At 42.5% G+C, this 21,663-nt stretch overlaps 1 protein-coding gene across 8 annotated transcripts in view; it reads right to left on the bottom strand.

Moving 5' to 3' along the window:
* MCF2L2 (MCF.2 cell line derived transforming sequence-like 2) overlaps positions 1-21,663 on the bottom strand; it is a 157,726-nt gene that overhangs the window by 124,013 nt on the left and 12,050 nt on the right. For 4 of the 8 annotated variants that reach the window (XM_021543689.4, XM_085587247.1, XM_085587252.1 and 1 more), the window contains exon 1: positions 12,056-13,644. The exons of 1 other annotated variant lie outside the window; for it this stretch is intronic. In XM_021543689.4, coding sequence (XP_021399364.2) covers positions 12,056-12,197 — 142 coding nt within the window. In that variant the 5' untranslated portion in view covers positions 12,198-13,644. Of the gene's footprint in view, positions 1-12,055; positions 13,646-21,663 lie in introns of those variants that run through there. 3 more of the 8 variants (XM_021543715.4, XM_085587250.1, XM_085587251.1) reach the window with 1 other exon arrangement.

Genomic DNA, 21,663 nt, shown 5'->3' with positions numbered 1-21,663 from the left:
CAAGGGGAAGGTTTCAGAAAGCTGAAAAATCTGCAGGAACTTGAAAACTATCTTGTTTCATAGCACCCCTTGCTAATATCTACAGAGGACATTGGACAACTCCTGGTCACTTCAAGGAGTCCTGTCCTCTGATAAAATCTGTATCTGTATAGGCATGCAACTTGAGATCTTATCAAAACATGCACCAGCCAAGTGTCTGTAACATATTTATTTAGGTAAACTTGACTCAGATGTTTCCCACCTTCTGTGTGATTGCTCTTATGGTCTTCACTTTTTTTTTTTTTTAAGAGGCAGTTATTCTTAGCCTCTGAAATTTAAAAAAGAAAAATTTAATTGTTTGGTGTTACATTAAACAATGCCAGTCCCTACACAGATCATCAAAGATGAACATTTACACATACCACACACTTCTTCATTACTTGAATTAATTGAAACTGTCAGGACAATTTAAATATGAATAAGGATGTGATAAAAGGGGGGGAAAATAAAAGAAACAAGTCAGTTCATCTATTCTTGGTTCTCCTCTTGAACTGCTATAAATTCTGTTCCTAGCAGAGGCCAGTTTCAATGGAGAAGAATTAGGCCTTACAGTTTTGCTTCCCAAGGTTTTCTACCAAGGGGGAGAAAAAGCAAAGCAAGTACTACAGCCATCTGTCTGGCACAGCTTCTCCTCCTTCCCAGCTCTCCAGGGAGGCTCACTGCAACTGTGCTATCTGATCCTCAAGGGGAAAGCCATTCAGTTATGCTTCATAATTCCTCATTCACATCTTGGCCTTGCAAACACTTGCTTATTCTGGGTCTCACCCAGCTCTATGTGCTCCCACGGCTGGTCTGGAGGAGCTACACCAGCAGCAGATGGTTAAAAGCAACAAAGAATATCCTCTTGTTCTTTCCTCTCTTCTCAGAGCAGACACAAACTAGTTTACATGCTAATGGCAATTAATTGTTTCCATCAGCACTGGAAAGGTGACCTGCTGGAATGAGGGACTGGACTGCATGAGCAGATTGACACAGCAGTGCCTGTTGCTCCACCAAGGACAACTAAAGGCCACCAGCCACACCAGGATACTGGGGCTTCTTTGTTTTTAAGTGGCTGAAAGCCACAACTGCCTGGCCTTCTGCTGACTGCAGGAGAGGATGGCTTCAATCCCCCATCTGAAGTCACTGCTCTTGGAATAATGGGCTAAAAATTTCCAGAGCAAAGTTAATATCTTCTTAATGACAGCCTTATATGTAATTCACAGGGAAAGAAGACAGCTGAGTGTGAAAGAAAATGTTTTCTAAAATAGTAGAGTACATCAGCCTACTTCTACTTTGTGCAAGTTCTGGAAAAAGTTATGCTCAGAGCTTTTGTAATTTTTTGGAGAAAAATCCGATTGCTGATGTGATGAAAAAGGGTCAGACAGGGTTAAGCATGAGGTCAGACATTTCTTGGCCAGATATTTCATTTTAAGAACACGAAAGGACACCTTACATTATGTGTTCTTATGCTTCTTAGAAAGTACCAAAAGGCAAATCCAAACTTTGAAAGTTGCAGAATTCCTATAGTCCAGAACTTCTCCCAGGTCCTGAGTCTGCTTTGCTTGCCACCAACAACAGAAAAGTCTAGCAGAGCTAAGTTAGATTTCAAGAATTAAACACACTAAGGAAACAAATTTGCATGTTTCACTGATAAGATTTAAGCAGGCTAAAGGATTTGAAAATATTCTGTCCCACCAAAATTCCCAGTTCAAGTCCTTAATCAAAACATTTCCCTTTTTGAAGGTCAAAAAGAACTTCAAGGCTATTACACCAGAGAAAGAATCTCTTAGTTTGGGATCCTTTTTAAAATTTATTTTTCTTTCTCACCATTTGTGCCCCTTGTTTACTTTCTAAAAAGGTTTGTTTATTCTCTCAACCCAGGCAGACAAACAGTGAGGTCAGTTACTGATACAAGCTGCTGTGCTACAGATTGTTCTAAGGAGGAACTAAAAATCTAGTTATAAACAGAAGGGAAATCTCATCCTTTCTCTTCTGCACATTCCTGCCATCTCTTTTTTTTTGCTAACCCATGTTGAGTCAACTGAAAACTAAGCCAGGCATAACGTTATTGTAAACAACGTTGTAAATTGTAATTGTAATTGTATTGTAAATTTCCTTAGTGATTGTTTCTGATCTGGGTTAGTTGTCTGCAAAGCTGCTTGAAGGGTTCAGTTGCTGGAAATGCATAGGAGGGGTGGGGAGTGGCAAAGCCAGGACTACCCTTCCAGGAGAGAATCAAACTTAGGTCAGCTTAGACCAAAAGCCAAAATGAAACATAGGTGACTGGTATCAGCTTTTCTCTCAGATCAATTTTTCACCAAGCACGACTGTAAAACCTACAAAGAGTATTTGTTTTAATGTAATTTCTCTTCTCATTAAAGCCAAGTTTCATAGCAAAGTTTGGTAGCCATCTCCCAAAGACTGAAGATCCTGCTAAAATATTTAAGTAACTCTTGTTTGGAGTTACAGACGTACAGCAGTGGTTACAGACTTTAATAAGTTGTTTTTACAGACAGGCACAGTACACATTAGGAGTCTACTGTGCTTGACTTATAAAGGGAAAAAAAGTAGAGCTGTTCATATATAAAATTGAAATTTTGCCCTCTCAAATGGAAATGCACCCTCTAGGCATGATGTCAGCTTTCTAAGCCTGAGTCAAAATATTTTGGAATACACTTCCTTGGATGAAGAAACAGATTTTGCTGCTTTTTCCATTTAACTACTTCTTCAAAAACAGTCTTTGGATGTTCTTTTTTGATGGAGATTTTTTATTTGTTTTTAAAGAAGTCCTAAAATTGATATTAAATATTAAAAAAAAATAAAAGCTTTCTTCTGCATAGGTAAACCATCATTTTGATTAACTGTTGGTACATTCTGCAAAAATACGTTAGTGTGTACCAATTTATACTTACAGTCACACTTCAAGGATTTCAATGACTATTTACCATCAGAACACACCATACATTTATGCACACATTTAGGAATTCTCCATTAATAATTCCCATAAATGCTAAATTTACAAACTAATATAAAATTCTCAAAGCATTCTCCACTGTTCAGTTCAGTTCATATCCTTGGCTATTATGAAGATACTCCTTATAATACTGCTGTAAAGATAAGAAATTATAAACAAATCTTCACTCTACATTATTAATTATCCATGACCAGAAAAGATCTAAAGAAACACACCATACCACATCATTTGCTCTGCAAGATATTGCTTGATTTCACAGACCACCCCCTGGTGGGGGGATGCTACATTCTACTATCCACAAAACTGAAACTTCCCTAATAAAAAGCATTAAATGCAAAGGTCTCATCTCAGCATTCAAGAAATAAATTTAGATTTATAGCAGCATGGGACAGCCTCTTGATTAGTGCCTCAGTAGTAATAACTTCTTGACAGTTTCTGATTTTTGCCAGAGAAAAGTTAATTCATCTTCTTCCCAAAATCTGTTCTTCACAACAATGCTGGATTGCTAGAATGTAAATTCCTGCTCAGAGAATAGAAGAAAAGAACATTTCCATAATGTCATGTTAAAAACCATCATGAATAACAAAAGCCACAATAGCAAACTGCAAAGCTAAAATATGCTCACTACAATGCCTGGACATTGAGCTAATCAAGAGATACAGCAGGCTGTACTGCAGACTTCATTCCTTTCTCCCAGAGCTTGCCAGCAGACAGTTTCATAGCTGAAACTGTATCTTAGAAAAAATTCTAGCCACTCTGCCCTGAACTATTGCATCCAGCAAAATCATTTCAGAGCCTATTCACATAGTTTCTGTGCTCAGGAGCTCAGAAGGAGCTGAAGGACTGGTTGCTTGCTCACTGCTGAACAGAGGCCAGTTAGCTCAAAAATATTTCCCTGGTTACTGTATTGGAGACAAACAGTGAGCCACAGCAGCCACCACTGCTGCCAGCAGCGCTGTGAGTGTATCTCCGGGACAAACTCTGCTCACAGCCGACCTCTGCCCAGGACAGCTCCCAGTCACCCTCCTGCAGCCTTCTCCAAGCTGTCACCGGCAGCTCAGTCCAGAAGCCCCTCAGAAAAAGCAACAGAAAGACACGGCAAAGAGCGCTGGCTGCCCTGCAGCCCCTGCAGCACTCACGAGCCCTCCCTGGTGAGGCACCGGGCTCCTCGCAGTCCCGCTGTGGCAATGAGGTCAGCGAGGCACAGGGTGGGGAGGGACGGAGGGATGGAGAGAGGCAGCGCTCCGTGCAGCAATCCTGGATCCAACCAACGGTGCACCCAAGAGCTGACGCTCTGCCGGAGGAGTCTGCACAAGTGGCTTAGGAACAGCTTCAGGGCAAACCACTGCAGAGACCTCGGACCCGCACCACGGCCGGGTTTAACCCTGCCCGAGGTGCAGCTGCCTCTCCCCGCATGGACAGCTCTCCACGCAGGCCCCTCCAAAGGACATTTCGGAGGCAGTCACAGCTTGGCACAAACAATAAAGGTACAGCCCAACAAACAATAAAACATATTCATTTGCTCAGACTAAGGCATGGTAAGGCTTTCATTAAAATAACCTTAAATAGTACGGTGTTTGGGGCCAAGGAAAACCAGTAGTGCTGTCTGGAGCACAATCCCAAAGGCACAGCCACACATCAGAATATAGTGCTGTTATTTAAAGACAAAGGAGAAGACTGCACAAGACCAATGAGTTTGGTAGGAAACTTGACCTCAAGTTTTGTACAGTGGAGTGATCACTTTTACATAGTTATTTCAATGAATACTTCAGAATATAAGCTTTCAGTGCATGAAGGGAGTACACATGTGTCTTGATGAAGGTGGCATCACACTTATAGCAATCTGAAGCAACACTGGGAAGCAACATTAACATTAGGTTAACTCATAAAATTTACTGTCCCTTTACTGGCACAACCCCCAGCAGCTCAGTGGCTTTAGATACAAGTCACTCTCTACCCAGGCTACAGTAGCTGTCCCCTAGGATGTGTGATGCAGTGGAAATATCTTGTTTGTTCTGTGTCTTCAGGCTCTAAAAAGACAAGTGTCCTTCATTTTATAGATAGGGAAATTGAGGCACAGGAATAGGAAACCAGGTCATCAGTCAACTTCAGTTTTCCCCAGCAGTAAATTGAGGAGCAGACCAAAGTTTTTTCTACAGACAGGCTACCGGACAGTGGATCTGTCTTAAGGATAATATACCCAGTATTTCCATCCTTCTCCCATCAGCTAACCAACACAAACTATGACAATGCTTATAGTACAGCATGAGAAAACTAACAGGATTGTCTACAAATGCAGGTACAAATAAATGTCAAATTTAAGCAGAGCATCACCATGCTTGGTACAAGATACACCTGAGAGCTTATGACACCTCTAGCTTTACAGACAGACACTACTTGGTGGATAAAGGTACAACAAGAGAGTGGAAATATGTATGGATTTTACACTGCACTTCCTTTCCCAGCCTCCCCTACACTGCCTGCCAAGCAAGTGAATTCACCAGCTGTAGTGGATGTGTAATGTTACTCTCTGCTGCCTGTACCAGTATAAATGTCCACGTGTAACCAATGTACAAAATCTGTCTCCCATTCCAGACACGCTTTGTTCTCCTGCGAGCTTCCCTCCAGCTCTGCTTGTGCGGAGCGAACTGACCACAGCCCTGTGAGCCCAGCCCGGCCCCGGGGCAGCCGAGACAGCAGCAGAGCCGGGGCACAGCTGGGTCCCCAGCCAGGTGTGGGGGGCTCGCTGCCCCCTCCTGGCACCATCCGGCACCTTCCTGCCGGGATTGGCCTCCCTGCGACACAGAGGGACAAGCGTCACACCCGTCCCAGTGGCTGATAAATGTGCCAGATGATTACAGTCTAAAAAGCACGATAACCCTCTGCATAGAGATGCTGCAGATCCCGCCGTGGAGTTAGAAGATGAAATGCTACTCTGCAAGTGAATGTAAATTACTAACCTAAATGTGGATTCAGGATATAAGGAGAGGAATTAACTCACCATGGAAGTGGCACCAAGAAATTCCTCTCAGGCCACTACATTCTCCTTGGGAAGTACTTAAGTTTCATAAGCTAAATTTACACATCAGACATCTTTCCATTTGGGTAATTAGTACAGGTAATATCAGTCTGCATCTGCAAAATGTCTTTGCCAAGCTGAAAAGGCTTAGTTGTGCCTCTCTCAGCAGAATAATATTTTGTACTATTCAAATACTGTCCCACAAGCATACAACCCATATAATAGGGTAATGCAGACATTTGAGAAGCAACTGTACTACACATTTAAGTTAACTTTATAAAAAGATAATAATATTAAAGGATATGATCTTCTTTGGCTACAATACACCCCAGTTTCATGGAAATAACTTGCACCATGTCAGCATCTGTCTCCACATGTTCATGTGTTCATGCCTGTGGGTGTGGGCCTCCAAAAGCATGACAAGGAATGGCTCATACCCAAGTGCCTCTAACTCAGAGATCATCTTCCCAGATTCTTTCACTGCAGGACCAAAGAGGACCACTAGGTTCATTGTGTTTGACTTGTTGAACACACAAGATGTTCATGGAAATTGGATTAAACCAGCATTTTAGAAAGCTCTTTAATCTTACGTTAAAGACTTCAGGTAACTGCAAATCCCCTGTTTCCTCTAGAGAAGGCCTAACACAAAGAAACTGGCTTGTGTTTCACAGCTCCCAATTTGACTTACAGCCCACTGATTTTTATTGTGCTTTTGACTTGAAAATTAAAGTTGCCTCCCCCATTTCATCCATTCTCTGACACACTTCTTGAGCCTAGTGGTAAAGTCAAGGGAAAATGGAACACAGTATCCCTTTACCCCTTCCCATTCCACCTCAGCTTTTCCCAATGCTAGCAAATTATGGCCTTATTAATTAACAGTACCCCAATTTAAAAATCAGGTCTTCACTCCTGTAGACCTCCTCAGAGTCATCCCCAGAAGCACACTGTCTCAAGGTGTGACTCAGGAGTTTCAACAAGTAGCCTAAACTGAGCAATCCCCAGTATAATGACTCATAGGCACAGGTTCTGAATATAAATAAGGCATTGACTCTGTGCAAAACAAAGATGCTGGGATATTCCAGCTTGGAAAAAGGTGGAAAAAAATGCTTGGTCAATAATTCTTGTCTGTTGTAAGAGCCTGGAAGATTTTTTTCCCCTTGAAAAATTGAATTAACTAATAGTATCAGAAATTTGTGCAATAAGACACTTGGCATAGTCCAAATATTCATATATAGCTGGGCTGCTTCAAACAAGCATTTATTTATCATTCCTTTATACTTGATCCTGAGTATCTCTAGTAGATAATGTGCTGGTGGTGAAGAAGGAAAGTCCATGTCATAGAAAACTCACTGGTCAGGTTAATCCACAGCAAGATTCAGGTAATAAAGCTGCAGTACAATTTGTATAAAAAAATCAATACATTAGCACAGCAGAATTGTGTCTTTAAGTGAGGTTTGAAGCAGCAGAACTGGCTGAATTTGGAGAATAATCTCTGTGAGCATAACCAGGGTGAGAGCTCTGCACAGGCAGTCTCCAACCTCCCAGCATACTCAGCACCATTCTCCCCTGAAATCTTCTCCCCAGGCAGTTTACACTACAATTTAGGTAATAAAGAAAAGCAAACTGGGCTATTATATTGTGGTAATAAGTCCCACAAGTTAACAAAACATTGCCAATTATAGCAATCTGTCTATCCATGTTTAATGCTTTTCCATTTCACTGAGCTGTTTCTTGTTCTGGTATCATGAGAGAAAGGGAAAAACATAAATACCCACAAGGCCTCTGCTCTAACTTGCCCTCTGAGAATTTGTTCTCTTGATCTTTGCAGTACTACATCTCTCTCAGAATTCTTTTAAATGAAAATCAAGCTGTGCCTTCCCTATTTCTCTCATAATTGTCTGGATTTTTCTGATTACATAAACAGGGTTTAATATTTCTCAACCACAGCAGAACACACTGCATATGTATGTGAACAGGTAAAAAGAAACACAAGCATCTAAGATAATAATATTTTCTCAGAAAAACCTCTGTGGAAAACAAAATATTTTATTTCAGCTATTCTATATGCAATGAGAGCCAGCTGAAAAAAGTTATCCTAGGTCCCCTAAGCAGCATTTTTTATTAAAGAGAAGAAGAAATACTGAATGCAAATAGAACCAGAACAATTTTGAGCAATACACAAGGAGCCACTCTGAGTCTCAAGGGATTTAGAAATACTTTCCACTTATACTTCAGATTTTGGTCTTCACACAAAATAGTCACTTTCTCCAGTAACCAGCACCTTTGTGGAAAGGTCAGTCAGTTGTGAAAGGAAAGCATTTCTCATTTATTTTACTACTAAAGGTGGAGAAGCTCCAAAAAGTCCAACAAATTTCAGTTTCAATTCATTTCAGACGGGATTTCCTTCCAGAGATAGCACCATATTCCTTAACTGCTCCAGTACTTGAGTCCCTTTTCCTCCCTGAACAGATGGATCTGAATAATTGCTTTTCAACTCCAGCAGTAAGAGAGGCACAGCAGTAGGACTGAGAACAACCTCCCATGATTGCTGGACAGACAGAACTGCAGCATTCCTCTGTCCTACAGAGGACAAAAGCAGAAACAATGCTAGCACAACAGACAGGTCCCCATCCTACTGGCAAGGAGCCTCTTGCCTGGTTTTGCAGTAACAGCAAAATCATGAAAAGCTTCAGTAATAAACTGCAAATTTCTTAGTGTCTGCAGATTCACTACCCTGATTCAAGCAGCCACCAGCCTTGAGCACAGATGAAAACCACACATTTATTCCCCTAAAAATATAAAATCCCCTTGCAGCCCCCAAGCTCCACAGCATGCTGAGACACAGTCATAGCCAGCACAGGATCATTCATCCATGTAAAACCCCCGCAGGTGTATGATCCTCTTGGAGGACTTGAGCATCACAAGACAGAGGCTAACTAGGAGCATCTGGGGACAAAGGGGCCAGTTTGGCAAGAGGTGTTCTCAAGCATTAAAGATGTTCACCAGCAGCAGGGTGACATAAATAGTCAGGTCTGTGCTGAAAAGTCATGTGAGCCACTGTGCAAGAATGATGCATTTCATGGCGAGAGGCTATGCTTTCCTTTCAGCCTCACTACATGTTTCATGAGGAACTGAGGGCACTCCAACAACAATCAGTGATGAACTGGGATCCCTGCCACATCTCTGCCTGGCTTTCTGGGGACTGCTTCCCTTTGGTTCTCACAGCTGTGCTATAACCAGCACTTTGGAGCTGCAGCTCCTGGAGTCTCAAGGGCACATATAGTGGTATTCAAAATAGCACCATTTGTACATCAGATCCCAGAGGGCCCTGTAGGCAGCTCATATAGCCTGTTGCAGGGAGCCAGGGCTGAGGAGCTCTGAGCAGGCATCACTTGCCCAATAAGGAAACTCCCCTTCAGCTGGCCCCTCACAGCAGCACTTCCTTTTTGTGAGCATTCACTATTTTTATCCCTTTACCTGAACAGAAGCCTACAACCATACCTCTAACCACTCATCAGACCAAATCACACTGATTCAAAGAAAGCCTTGAAAGTTGCATGATCCAGGAATATGGAAGATCAGACTGGAACTGGAATACAGGAACTGGAATGGCTTGGCACAGCACTGCTTGCTGTGGGGTACTGCTGATAAAAGGCACAGGTAACCTGCAGGCCACTGCAAGCATGTGGCCTCTATTTCTGCAGTAGTTACCTGCATGCCTTCCATATATTCTCATTATGATATCTAATACACAAGATAAAATTGCCACAGAATATTCTAAAAGCTCCACAGGCATGGTCTGTATGTATGTCTTGGGGAAGGAAAAGGTGAAAATTGCTCCATGTTTTGGAGTGCTTGAAGTACTGAGTAGACATCAGCCAATTGGACCATAGCAACATTCCAGCTCGATCTTTAAAGTGCAGAAAGGGTACTCCCCCTAAAATGATGGTAAGTCAGAACATGCCCCAGGGATCCTGCATTGCCACTATGTTCAGAGAAAGTCAGCCTGAATAAAAGGCAGTCAATAAGCCTTAGCTTGTAGGACTAGATGGAGCAGACAGAATCCAAGTTCTCTGGGACAGGTAATCGTTCTGCCTCTGTGTTTATACAGCACAGACAACTAAGGGAAACTGGTCTAGTCATCAAAGTAGTAATATGAAGTAGTCATAACTACATCATCAGGATCCACATTTATGGACACAGGTAATTCCCACTCCTACTTTACAAATAAGAAAACACTGGCCAAAAAACCCCATGATGAACACAAGGTCAGAGTCAGTTCAGAGCAGGAGAAAACAACCCACACAGTGTTGTTATGAATTCCTGTGCCACCTTGCCAGCTTCTTAGCCCCCTTCTAACACTGTCACCATACAAAGAGCTGCCCCAGTGTGTTCTCACAACTCAGACAGTTCCAATACCTGCAGCTGAAGGCACTGTGTCCTCAGCAATAACTGAACTTCTGCCCCTACGGCGGCTTCACTGGCAGAGTTTAATACTAAAGCAGCAATGATGTTTTCTGCCTCACAAAATGACAACAGGCTCGGGCTGATCTGACATGCTCTCTGTTCCCTAGCAAAAAATTATTTTCCAAGGGACTTCCACCCATATTACTATGCCAGGTAGTCTCTCAACATGAGAGCAAGAGAAGGTGTTTCCCTGGGAACAGTAACCATGGCAAAGCCCTTACTAGTCTCTTCCCCTCTCTACTACAGGAAGAAAAAGAGCAGCAGATGACTGAGCTCTGCCTCCAGTAGGTCCATAGGTCCACAAAGCCATAAGCAACCTGATCAAACATTCAGGAAGGAACTTCAATGAATCCACTGTCTTTTACAGGATACCAGACATTTCTGCCCTGCTGTGCTGAACTCGGAATGCCTCAGTACAAAGAGTGCAACTGGAAACATCAGTGTTACTGAAAGGTCAGCCAAATACAACAATGCATAGGTAGGCACTGAGCCCAAAGATCAGCATGGATGGATCACCCACAGAAGCAGAGGTACAATGGGCTGGCTTTGCAGTTTTCAAACCCTGACATTGTACATTAGAGCCCTATTAAAGAAAGCATCTGCAAAGACCAGTTTGTGAGCAGTGGCTGCAGCCGATATCCTGCTTCTGGTCTACCTCTTTTTCTACAGAATATTCTCGATTTAGCAGATAGAATGCAACACTCTTTGCTGAAGAGCTAATTAAATAGTAATAAACAATTTAACTTTCAAATACAATCATATTGCATGCTTGTGGGAATCTTCATCATGCACTAGTGAACATGTTGTAAATTTCTGGGTTTGAGGTTTACTACATATTTATTCAAGTACAGAGGGCAAATGAAGGGGAGCTCTTTGAAAAATCTTCTCAATGACACAGAGAAAAAGTGTTCTATGATTCAGCAATCTTGATATGTCAATAGACAGTCAACAGCCTAGATCACTGCATCACTCCACTTCAGAGTTAGCATGCAGTTAACAGAAATTGCTAGGTACCAGTACCTTGTACTAGCAACCCTCTGAGAGTGGAATACTGCCCTGTACCTGGGCTGACTCACACAGAGCACAAAAAGCTCCATTGTACTGCTTTCCAAATTAAAAAAAAATTCTTGACAGAGAGGAAGATATTGACCTTCTACGTAATAATTCAGGAGCACAGGGTGACAGGGTCAGCTGGGTCATGACACACACTGCTCCAGCTCTTTACATTTATTTTTAAAAAGTATTTTCTGTGCACAACAGATACCTACTCCTGACATATACAGAAAACTCAGTGTCTAACACCCAAATGAAATAAATATTTATTCAAAATAAGTCTAACATTGATTTTAACCTCCTTTAGGTCAAATCATTGCAAATATCCCAGAAATATACAGCCAAGTCAAATGCTGCAGACACACCTGAGGTAATACCCAAATTCAGCCAGTTGCCTTTCATTATCACTGACTCCTCAGAGAAAGCATTAAGAATATAATCTCTTTTTGCAAATTGCCTGGGGATGCAATGCAATTACCACTGCAAGAAGATGCTATTTTGTTTAAAGATGCTACACATACCTTTCTTTGCCATGTGCTCCAGTCTAATGCATTCTCCTATAAAATCATGGTAAGATTTCATTTCTCCTTCTGTTATCCGGACAGCAGTGAAAGGCAGATTCCTGGGTACCTGTTGTCCACATTTCCGACACCGAGAAGCCATTGCCACAGCTCAGGAGACTCTTGTCAGGAATCTGCTCTCTGTTTGCTAGAATCCAGCTTGATTCTTCAGCTGTCAGTCCAGCCTGGTGACTTTATCCCATTTAGTTCATTCAAGGTCATCCTCGCCAGCAGGATGTTCACCATTGCAATTGGCTAAGACTTTTATAGGCTTACTGACTGTGTTTGTTTCTCCCTCCTTGCCTTCAATATCAGTTTACTTTAATCTCTCATTCAGAATGAAAGCTGTGAACCTCAGCACAGCCCATGCCCTGAATGGCTTCCTTATCATTAATTTAAAGCTGTCTTATAAGCAACAATGAAGAAAGAAGATCCCAGAAGCACATTGCAAGATCACAGAACGACTCTTAATGAGAATGCCAGATATGTTCACAAAGGTTTTTCTTCATGATTTTTGGTTCCTTTCAGGCTTACGATTTTGATTCTTCATCTCTGAGAATGAATTTTTTTACTTCAGCATTTCAGCTTGGACGGTGCAAGGAGACTGCTCTGCAGAGCTGCTCAACCAATTACTCACACGTCTGGCAGTGGCACTGGGAGGCTGCAACTGTACAGAAAAGCCCTCTGCTGCTGTGCACAGTCCCTGCTCATAAGATCTGATAATCGAAATGAACAGAGTAGCAAATGGAGGACAAGGGAAATATTGTTGGCAGACATGCTCTGCTAGCTGTGCAACCCCCCAACTAATTTTTTAAACAAAGAAATTGGACCCATTAGTTAGACATCAAACTCAGATATTTGAAACATCCATTTAGAAATCCCCTTTGGAAGGGGCTGGATATTTAAGCTGACTTTTTTTCCCTTTTAATAATTACCATAACACATATCACTGGTTAGAGAGCCTTATGAAGAAACTAGTTATTGAGGAATTGAGTGGAGAGAGCACTCAATCCTGATACAGTGAATTAAAAAGGAGCTTTCCCTAGGATCAGTAGGGGACTGCACAGGAGATGCATAACAGGCACAAGGCCAACACTGGTGACAGTGCAAAGAATACAATGAGAACCCAATGAATCAGGGCTGAGCTGCCACCCAGAGCCCAACTGCAGTGACCTGAGCACAGAATGAGTTTCCTGCAAGGATATTACACACAGATTGAGAACCTTTGCCTTCCTCTGCCTCAGTCACTAACACCTGTTGGCACTTTACACAGTGTCAGAACATCCAGTGCTGTTCAGCTTGTGACCTGCTCAGATCACAGCAGATCCCTAGATGTGGAGTGGGAAAGCAGAAGGCTAATTAATCCAAATCAGAGAATGACCTAGAGGGGACAAAGATGTCCAGGAGAAAAAAGCCTCCTATGGTGCCACTACAAAAATGCTGAATAACTGGCTGGACTGCATTGAATGCCTGTAAGCTGAAATATACAGAAGTCAACTCACCAGCCCCTACTTCTTTCCCATTCAATGAACTTGCAGCTTCTCCCCAGCCAGCTCTGCTGCCTCATGCACACAGGGAGAGATGTTTAAGCTTCTAAGCCAGCACACACAAACTGGCCTTGTAATCAAACAGCTACCAGACTTGAGAACTGAGTCTCAGAACCTCTTCTTTTGATGAAATGAAGCTATAAGGGACATTTCTACTCTTAAAGGTAAAAGATTTTTACCCTCACCTCCAAATTTGCTATGTGGTATGAAGTTGCTCAATCTCCTGCTCTTTGCCTTTGCCAAAACCCTGCCTGCAAAGTGAGAACATTGATGTACTGAGCTGTTGAATAACCTGATTCATTAGCATTTGTAAAATATTTATTAGAGCTTCCATAGAGCAATCCCTAGGGGAGAGGAATATTTTACAGATAGGGAGAGCAGTGGCACAGAAGGCAGAAATACTTTGTAGAAAACTGTCATGATGAGATAAGAAAACTAGAAACACAACCCTGCTGTTTTATCTTTAAATATTCCCTCCCTCTTTTCTTTCATTACAAGTGCTCAAGGTGTCCTTCCTTACAGGGACAAACATGATATACCTTGGCAAATAAACATTTCTGACAATACATTCATGTCTGACATACACAGAAGAATAGCACTTCAATCCTGCACACAGAGATAAACAATGAGGCAGAATCCAGCATTTGTGGAAATACATTTCTGTCTGCCATCCTTCCTCGTGTACACTGGTCCCCACCAGTGTGACATGCTGCCTTCCAAGGGGGAGACTTGGTGCTGGAAGTGGATGCAAGAAAAAATCTGCCCTAGATGTGAGCTTTGGAAGCACCGGTAGCCACAGAATACACAACAGGGAAATGATCTAAAATAATTTCCCAGTCTTTCCCTAGGAAAGCCTGATGCATTACAATGCTAAATACAAACTTCTGCTGCCTGGGGTACCACTGCCATCACCCAGCTCCAGACACAAAAATAAGCTGGCTGCAGCTGCTACACATTTAGCAACAGGGCACATAAGGGTCACTTCAGGGACTGAGTGCTGTGATGGATGGACAGAAGGATCTGTTTGCTCTACTGTAAGTTTCACTGCAGTCCCATTCACAAACTGGGCTAGCTTCTCCTGGCACATATGGAAAACCTGACATGGAAGCACTGAGACCTGCCCTGTTTCTTGTCACACAAATGACCTCTTCTGTATTGCTTTGGCTGTGTCTGCACAGGAGCTGCAGTAAAGCCTGCCTTGCAGGAATTCTTCTATGTAACATATTACCAAACACAAACTCCATGTTGATAATGTAGAATTCACAAATTTCCTTCATTAGCTGAAAGGTACCAGTCTATTTGAAAGAAGAAGGTTGTAGTGCAGGGAGCAGGTACAGAAAATTGTATGCATGCTTCCCTGGGTCTTCTCCATAATAACACAGAATGGAAAGGCATTACTTTCCTGCTGCTCTAAACACCCATAGCAAAATGACTGGAAAATCTAAGGAAGAAGGAGGATATTTTATGGTCATGAATTGGCAGCATTGCCTAGCAACATAATCTGCATTGGTCTGTCCATGAATAAGCAAGTAAATAAATGTAAGAAAGTGTCATCATAAATTGAAAATTAAAAAAACCCCCATACAACAAAAATAAATAAAGAAAAAAAAACCCACTCTACAACCCAGATACCCTAAGATGCCATTGCCCAAAATAGCCTGCAGAACTGCACTAGTTCCTAATTTCATTAGAAACAGTTTGCCTTGGAATTGATGCTTGCTGGAAAGTGCTTGCTGCCACGACTTTGTGACCAGAGGATGGCAACAAATTTAAAGTCAGCTCAGTTAAATCCATTTAAGCCCCATATCTCTTCTCCTGAAATAAGATGTTTCTGCCCCAAAAAGCTGTGCTGTAATGGTTGGTATCACTGTTAAGCACAAAACATGCAACAAGCACATTGGATCTCAATGATGATGAGCCTGAGACATAATTTCTTGTGAATAATCAAGATTTGAGTTAGGGAACAGCATTTATATGTCAGAGGAAGGAGGAAGAGAAGCCTACTTCTGCTGCACGTGTAAATGAGGCAGCTAGAAAACACTGTAAAACACTCCCTGTTTGCAGCTTACCCCACACAGTCTTTAGAGCAATTGAAGGGAAACTGGAGTTGCTTTTCTATTGGAGCCTTGTAAGAACTGTCAGGAAAGTTTAGTGTAGAAAAAACTGAAAAAATTATCTCTCTTATCCACCAACATTTTAGAGATGACAAAACATAAAAACCCAACAGCAAAAAGGATCTTATTTATTAGTGAAGACCAGCAGCTCCCCCCAACCTATGTATGTAGTATTCCACAAATCTAAGAAATAAGTTGTCTAAATCCAATGCCATTATAAAGACTAATACACACAGAAGCTAAGAAAATAATCTATATTTCTTTCCTGAAACCCCAGCTTCAAATTTTCCTATTTCATGATGTTTTATCTGATGTTTGAACTAATCTTTGATAGCTATGCCGAAATACATTTTCATTTTGCATATACCTCAATAAGCTTCCTTCTGCCTCCCCATCTCCCAGATCTTGAATCTGATCAGCCATGAGGCATATCAGTAGTTTGACACAAACGTTTATTTTCAGAGCACTCTTGGTGCAATGGTAACATCCATTCCTGTGTTCATATAGAAAATAGAAACTAGTATTTTTTATTAACTTTCATTTATTTTCTTCCAACTAAAAAAAAGCAGACCAGGACTTCCTCTCCCTCCCTTTTTAATGAAGGGCTATATCCCAGGAATTGTTTTAAACCCCAAGGAGTTAAAGGAATAAGCAGAGGAAAAAACACCTCTGTTCTTGAAATTCCTCATAGCATACAGCATTGTTGCAATTGCAACATGCAGTTCCTGCACTAGAAGGCACTAATTCCAGTGCCATATGGCTTCAGAATCTCATTACACTGATCTGCTTAAAGTGATTTCTTAACGGACAAGCAAAACATTTTTGGTCACCTTCAGCAGAGAGAAACAATTCTGCCACTGTTGACGCACATGAACTCCCACGCAAACTGCCAAAAGCAGGAGCGAGCAGTGAAGATCAAGGGACAACCTTAGCCAAGGAACTTTCGTTGTCATCTCAAAGCTGTGAAGACATCAAGGGTATTCAAGGACCATTACCATCATTTAAAAAAAAAAAAAAAAGGAAAGAAAATCCAAAACTAATAAACAAAACTGCAGATGAAAAGAAACCCCCAAGCCAATGACATCACTGCTGGATTAGACAAGATTCTCAGAAGATCAGGAGAGAAGCAGAATCTTCACAGGCCAAGCAGTGGGCACAAATTGTTGCTGCACCTGCAGGGTTTATTTTACCTGGCTCTCTTGATCTCTGCAACTAAGAGCAGATCACCAAGAACAGAAGGCATTTCTGTCCTGCTAGGTCTCTGCTTGGCAAGATAAAGAAACAGATCCCAGAATTACTAAAGTGTAGCTGGCACAGGGGTACAGAGTAGCTGGATCCAGGGTTCAAGCTTGGATGCAAAGTTATTCCAGTCTTGACGATGAAAATAGTTACAGATCTACATGAGACCAAGAGCCTTTCTGAGTAATCTACCCAGAACATAAATGGCTCTTGGCTTAGAGTCATGGGAATAAACTGAGAGACAAGTAAATACAAAAGAAATACAAGAGAGAGACACTGGATAATGCAGAGAAGGCTGTGATCTATAAAACCAGGCTTGTCAGATCCCCATTCTCCAGCTCCTAAACCCTATAACCAGTGCATGGGCAGTCTTTGTGTCATGACCCTCCAGCAGCACCGTGACAGCTGGAAAGCACAGACTGAACATTTAGAAGGGAACATGTTTTTTCCTCTCTGTACTCTGCCATTGACACACTGAGTCACCTCCGGGGCATGGTAACCCTGATCCTTGCTGTCATCCAGACCACTGCATTCACTGCACTATTCCTCTTTCTTTCCCCCTTCACCTTTTTCCCCCTGCAATGAACCTCTGGAGCATTCCCAGTGCAGAACAGCTCCTGGATCCATGCAGCCAAGACCACCAAGACAGCTTCTTTCCCTGAGGAGCAGCTGTACACATTCCCTGAAACAGCTTTTTTTTTTTTTGTTTTGAAACACATAAAGGAGAACTAGAAAGACACAGGGATAAAAATATCATCTGTGAGCATCACAAGGGCTGTTGATACTCCAGGCTTTTGGACACAAGCCAAATGCTAGCTGAACAAGAAGAAAGAGCTTCTCACATTACAAAGTACAGTAAAGGCCTTTCCAATGTTTTCTTGCCATCTCTCAAGCACTCAACATCAGTTACCACAAGGGGTAGGAAACTCGGCCTTAGGGACTATTGATTTTTCCCTGTTTGCCTGTGTGTGCACTGAGGTTCACTCAGTCACTCTGGGCAGCCCACAAGGAAAAAGAAGCTCTTGTAGAGACTTTTCTGGATGCTGCTTCGCCTGACTGGGCTCTCAGCTGGCAGATACACGTCAAACACACTCCTTTAACATCCCCCAGGCAGGGCTTGTGTTCATCTAGGGAACTGAGGATAAAATCAGTCAAAGAGGAGTTATTCCCTCTGCTCTGGCAATTGTGAAGTACACGTCCTTTTTATTTTCCCCAGGAGAGGACTGCTGTCAGAAACCAGAGGTCTGTCCTGAAGGACCTGTCCACACAGGCATTTCTCTGTGCTGAGCACCAGCAAATGAGAAGCTGGAACACTTTCCTCTGTGTGCATCCACAAGTGCAAACACACAGGGCAGCTGGATGCTTGCACACACCCACCCAGGTAACAGGAATTTGTCCTGTTCAGTGCATTGTACTGCAGAGCTGTTCCTTCCTCATGCCCACTCACAGCCTGAACCCCTGCACCATTCCCAGCCCAGTTTACCCACCCCAGCTTTGTCTCTAAGCCACCAGCTGTAACACATTTAAGAAAGACACAATCTCTAGGGTGATTTCCCAAGTCACACCAAAGCCTGATGTGAAGCAGGAAAATACAGGTATGGATAATCTACTAGCAAATGCACTGGTGTGCACCATATGTGCCCTTCCTTCACCTCTCTCCACCTGCAGCACTGCATCACACACCAGCACGGCAGGGTAAGATGTTGCCACACACAACCACACCCTCAGTCCTCTCCCTCGCCTCCTCAGCCAGCACTGTTATTGGGTTTTGTTATCATACCCAATCTTGAATATGTAAATAGGATAAATTTACAGGAAACAAAGTTTCAGTCCTTTGTCAAAACCAGGCAAGAGCTGCTAAAATTATATGGAAAAGGGCCAGCTGGGATAGAAGAAGCATGAGCATGAAAGCCTCATTTCCTTTCATACCAAGACTAAAATTATTAATGGATCTACATTAACAGGCAAGTATGCCCACACAGTAAAAAAAAAAAAAAAAAGACATCTGTAAATCAGCTTCAGGTGCAGAAAGAGGATAGAGCTGCACCTGAGTGAACTTTTCCTACAGGAAGCAGCACAAGGATTTTTCTGCAACATCACACTAATGTTGTGACCTCCCCTGTCAACTCCAAGCATCCCACATGCAGCATTCACGTGCTGGGAGGTGCTGAGCATTGTCTGCACATGGTTAGACCTCCAGCCCACATGAAATAAGGGCAGTGCTTTGACTTCAACAGCACCATTGACTTAAATTGCCTAAAGCTGAGTGGTGCAGTGTTTTGATGAGATAAGAAATTGCTCTTTAGTCTGTCAGGAAACCTCATCACAAATGCTTTCTGCTGACCAGCAAAGATTAACTCAATAAAATGTATCTAAATCCCACATCCGTTTATGGACCTTAGTCCCAGCACAAGTTCACTTCATGGCATGTAGCACTAAATAAAGCTTTGTGCTTCTCCAGTGAGTCTCAGCTGAGAACTCTGGCACCACAGAGAAATTGTGGTGTTTCATTCTCCCATGAAACAGACTATTTCCTTTCTAATTGTCAATAAAAGAATACAGTTTAAGAAAAATATTTTTGCTTAGGTATATTTGAGAATGCATCTGAGAACTATTTGAAGAAAGCTTGTGGGGGGAGGAATAATTTCATCTAAAGTTTGCCCCACAAGAGCCTAAAAATTGAGAGGAATGTGCTAAAAGTATATATCCACACATCTCCCACTGGCTTGTGAGCCCTTTGAATTGGCTTAACAATAATTTCACCTTCTCTTTAACCGCTTCTTTGCTGCTCCTTAGTAGCATAAATGCACATAATTCTACACAATATTTTCCTGTCTCTTTAAATATACTTGTTTCAAGAATAGCAATCAATTGTAAAACAAAAAAAAATCCAATATTTTTAATTGTACCAGAAGCATTGTAAAAACACACTAGTGAACTTTAAAATCCCAATACAAATAATGAAGCATAAGGAAAAATTCTTCAGCTGGGAATTGAATCCCAAGATACAGTTTGTCTAAGATCAATTGCAATCACTGCAGTAAAGCTAGAAAATAAAGAAATATCTACTAACACACTAAGAAATATCCCTTTCTTGATTGTAGACTTAAGCATGGCACATACAGCCAATGCTATTTTATACCATTTCATTAAAATGTATTTCTCAATGTTATTTTATACCATTTGTAGATATCCCCATCTTTCTAACATTGAATTTAAAATAGAGTTTTGCTCATTAAGATCTTGCAGCATTGTCTGCATCAGTCTAATTACTACTGCACACACATTCAGGGTCAGCAGGCCTCATAGTGAAGACTGCTGAACTGAAACCGCTAAGAATTAACTGATTTGTTAAAATAAAAACAAGATGCTAACAAGGAGTTTTATAATCAGCCTCAGTGACTGATTCTAAATATCAGCACTGGCAGTGGACATGCCAGGTATTTTAGAGCATGTGAGCTCTGTTGAGAGAGTACTTTGCATTTGGCAGCAGCATGGAGTCAGGGTCCTGAGTACTCTGGTCAGTCCAAACTGCCAGAGCATTCTCACTTGAGGCTTCCATCAACACATCCTCTACCCAGTGCTTCAACTACTGCATTTAGGAGGGTCCCCAGTGCCTTCCCCTTATGCTGTGGGCGATGCTGTTTTCAGATGGTTTCTCTGCTGTTCCTGACCTGCAGTTTAAACTTGTTAGATTGATTTAGACCTGATATATCATTTGAATGTCTCCATCTTTGCTCAAGTATTGTAGGACAGCTCTCAGGGGCGTGAGAATGGGCATACTAATGCCAGTCTTATTTTTCTGTAAGGTATATTCCTAGGTTTCATATTTGCTGGCAGATGTTTAAGACTTTTAAGAACTTCTGTAGTGTTTAATCATGTTATCAAAACTACAACAGATTCTCACATTTGCTGAAGGAGAAGTTGTTATAAGATTAGGCTTTCCTATATTTTCTACAGATTAAAATAAACAGATGTGTTTACTCCTAAATAGGAAAATGGATTTTATGTGAAACTTCAACTATTGTTCCTAAAAATATCAAGAATACACACGTAGTCAAGTGATGTTCTCCTATAGTATAACCCAGTTTGGATGGAAAGCTAAAATAGAGAATCTAGGTACCCCATTTTCAAAGGTTCAGCTCCCAACTCGCTGTTTATCTCTGGTGACCTCGATTCTCTCTGAATTAGTGCTTTGCATGCAGATACTGTTGCCACAGGAGCGGGGAGATGAGCCAGCTCTGGGGGCTTGGGCCGGGAGCGGGTCTCTCTGGGGCCGGGAGCGGGTCTCTCTCTCGGGCCGGGAGCGGGTCACTCTCGGGCCGGGAGCGGGTCTCTATGGGGCCGGGAGCGGGTCTCTATTGGGGCCGGGAGCGGGTCTCTCTCGGGCCGGGAGCGGGTCTCTATGGGGCCGGGAGCGGGTCTCTCTCTCGGGCCGGGAGCGGGTCTCTCTCTCGGGCCGGGAGCGGGTCTCTATGGGGCCGGGAGCGGGTCTCTATTGGGGCCGGGAGCGGGTCTCTCTCGGGCCGGGAGCGGGTCTCTCTCTCGGGCCGGGAGCGGGTCACTCTCGGGCCGGGAGCGGGTCACTCTCGGGCCGGGAGCGGGTCTCTCTCGGGCCGGGAGCGGGTCTCTCTGGGGCCGGGAGCGGGTCTCTCTCGGGCCGGGAGCG

The sequence above is a fragment of the Lonchura striata genome, chromosome 9 (assembly GCF_050655825.1).
Source record: "Lonchura striata isolate lonStrDom1 chromosome 9, ASM5065582v1, whole genome shotgun sequence".
NCBI classification, from domain to species: Eukaryota; Metazoa; Chordata; class Aves; order Passeriformes; family Estrildidae; genus Lonchura; species Lonchura striata.
Note: the sequence above shows the minus strand (reverse complement) of the source record. Positions and strands in the feature narration are given on the sequence as shown.